At 41.7% G+C, this 2,838-nt stretch overlaps 1 protein-coding gene across 1 annotated transcript in view; it reads left to right on the top strand.

Annotated features, from left to right (window-relative positions):
- Positions 1-2,838, top strand: part of aldoca (aldolase C, fructose-bisphosphate, a) — a 14,716-nt gene extending 11,878 nt beyond the window's left edge. Inside the window, exons 6-13 of the mRNA XM_017308104.1 lie at positions 84-191; positions 543-650; positions 758-798; positions 882-909; positions 1,656-1,745; positions 2,010-2,098; positions 2,166-2,276; positions 2,362-2,838. Coding sequence (XP_017163593.1) covers positions 84-191; positions 543-650; positions 758-798; positions 882-909; positions 1,656-1,745; positions 2,010-2,098; positions 2,166-2,276; positions 2,362-2,652 — 866 coding nt within the window. The 3' untranslated portion in view covers positions 2,653-2,838. The remainder of the gene's footprint in view (positions 1-83; positions 192-542; positions 651-757; positions 799-881; positions 910-1,655; positions 1,746-2,009; positions 2,099-2,165; positions 2,277-2,361) is intronic.

Raw genomic sequence — 2,838 nt, 5'->3', positions numbered from 1 at the left:
TATTGTTTTGCATTTAATCATAACCTTATTAATTGTATAAAACAAAGCCAGTTTAAATACTACTTCCACATTTAGCTGTTTAGTTTCATTTGTCCACTTCCTGTTTGTCTCTGCTTTGCAGAGGCAGCTCAGACATCCGTTTATTCACAGTGTGCAGGACTGCTGGCAGACACAGCACCACCTCTTCATCAGTGAGTCAAAGYTGTAAAGATTCCTATTACATCCAAATCCCAGCCCTCTGTTTTAAGGAAGTGCTCTGCSATCCAGTGACAGCTACAAAATTAGACATTTGACAGAAAACAACAAAAAAATCTAGAATGTGACCAAATGTGGAAAACATTCTGTCACGTTCATGACTGTGATTTGACCTTTCACCTTCCTCACCAATATTATGTGGAGAAAAAAAAAAAATCTCATTTTCTGTGGTTTCCCTTGCAATTTTCTAATTTCACATATTAATTCAGCCGCCTGTGCTGACCTGATTGAACTCATCAGCGGAGACCTAATAAGTATCTGTGCTAATCTGCGTTATCCCCCTGCAGTGTTCGAATACTGCAGCGCTGGAGATTTATACACGTACTGGCTACTGAAGGGCCAGTTTGACCAGGACCAGGTTCGACTCCTTGCTGCAGAGCTTGGCAGTGCCTTGGGTATCTATGTGTGTGTGTGCGTGYGTGCGTGTGTGKGTTCAACAATGTTCATCAGAACTAATTTTTATTTTTGTGTGAAGCTAACTGGATTCATTTCTCTTTTCCAGGTTTCCTACATGATCTGGGAATCGTCCATAGAGACGTAAAGGTACGATTTTACTTGAACAGTGTAGTTTGTTTTTCTTGAGTATAATCTGAGTTATGTTCATCATTTTCTCCATTATTTTTCAGATGGAAAACATTTTGTTGAGTGATAAAGGTATGGCATGTTTCTTTTTATACATGTAGTCCACATGTAGCTGGACATCTGAGGAAACAATTTTTAATGCGTTTTTTGGCCCTTAATCCACATGAAAACTTTGTTTAATATCACCACAAATGCTTATTTAAGCACACAAATACAAATTGGAAAATGAAGATTTAGTGCTTCATCCATTAGTTTGTGACAAATAATCCAATATGTATGCAAACTTGATTTGAAACGATTCCATTGCCTTTCTCGTGTTTTCAAAACTTTATATTCTAATAAGCTATTTTGAAGTAGTTCAGCCTACATATCTGTCCATACAAATGAACCTCCTGGCGCCATGCTTAATTCCTAACAGGAAGTTGTGGTTGTTTTGAAGYAATCTGATTGGTTGACAGGTTTTAGCTTTGCACTACACTGCCCCCTATGGGTTTGGGATGTTTAAAACGACACTCGGGGGCGGATTTGTGCGAGTTTGGATGAAAACTTTTCTGAAACCGATCCCGCATGCAAAATTATTGTTTTAATAATATTATGTGGTGGAGATATTCTCTTTTAAAAAGACCCAGCTACACATGTACAATGCGTTAGACGAACCCTAAACAGAAAGCAATGAGGAAATAGAAGGAAAACAATAGCAAAATGCTCAGAGATGCTCAGATCAAGAACTCATTGTCGATAAGTCACTAAGYTGGATAGAAAAATCAAAGGTCACTGCAAATAYTGGCCAAAAGTTGMTGTGTTTTGTCTTGATTCAGGTCACCTCCGCCTGTCTGATTTCGGCCTGTCGCGCCGACTGAATCGAGGAGGACGAGCGTTCACCGTATGCGGAACCATTCAGTATATGGGTGAGATCTAAGCTTCTTAAGAGAACGTTCCTGTTGTTTTCCAGCTCTTTTTAGTACATGTTGGCTTAGCTTTTGACTCTGTGACTGAGTGAAAGCCCCCGTCTTCATCATCGGTTTCTTTGCCGCTCTGGATTCAATTTGACTCGGTTAGAAAACCGAAACATTTGTGACGTTTGGCCTTTGGGATCTATTAGAGCTTCTTTCTATCTGTTGTTTTTCACTTTCATTCCTTTGAGTCATGCTCATCTTGTGTTTTTCAAACAGCGCCTGAGGTTTTGAGTGGGGGTCCGTACAGCCACGCTGCAGACTGGTGGTCTCTCGGGGTTTTGTTATTCTCGCTGGTTACAGGAGAGGTAACTTTCTTTTGATTCACTCATGACAAACGGCACATTTTATTGTTTTTGTTTTCTCCTTTTGCAGTTTCCACTGGCAGCGGAGTCGAACCACRTCAATATGTTGAAGAAGGTCAGAGACTGCTCTTATGTTCCACCAAAGACCCTCAGCTCTGACCTCACCCTACTGCTCAGTGAGGTCAGTCGGCTTCAATAACATCCTGCTCTGGGCCAGAAAATCTCACACCTAAGTCTCTTTTCCTTTCCTCTCCTCGCCGCTTCAGCTTTTGTGCAAGAGTCCAGCGARCCGCCTCCATAACCTGCAGCGCTTCAAGACACAGGCCTTCTTCAGGGGCGCCTCGTTCGACTCGTACATCCTCCAGAAAACGCCGGTAAAATTCCTCCTGGAGCTCAGAAGCCATCCTGACTGGGCAGCCATGTCGAGGAGAGGCTCCGTGGCGGACTGGTTTGAGTACTTTGACTTTAACAACACTTTGATCGCTCCTTTAACTCTCACTGAACTGCCTCCTGCTTCGCCCAGTGAGGASKTGGCGTTGACTGCAGAGGAGGACTAGAAACCATGACGACACGACTCATTCTAGGTCTGAATTCAGTCACTACGCGTATGACGAACAGCCTCATTTTTTAACATGTCAGTCTTTTCTCTTTAAAACTACATATTTACAGATATTTTGCAAATTTTTTGCATTTTGTACCTGTGTGTTTCTGGATGCGTTTSTATTAAACTTTATATGCTTGAA

This window comes from Poecilia reticulata, linkage group LG13 (assembly GCF_000633615.1).
Source record: "Poecilia reticulata strain Guanapo linkage group LG13, Guppy_female_1.0+MT, whole genome shotgun sequence".
Lineage (NCBI taxonomy): Eukaryota > Metazoa > Chordata > Actinopteri > Cyprinodontiformes > Poeciliidae > Poecilia > Poecilia reticulata.
The sequence above is the reverse complement of the archived record's forward strand: the minus strand, read 5'-3'. Positions and strand labels throughout refer to the sequence as shown.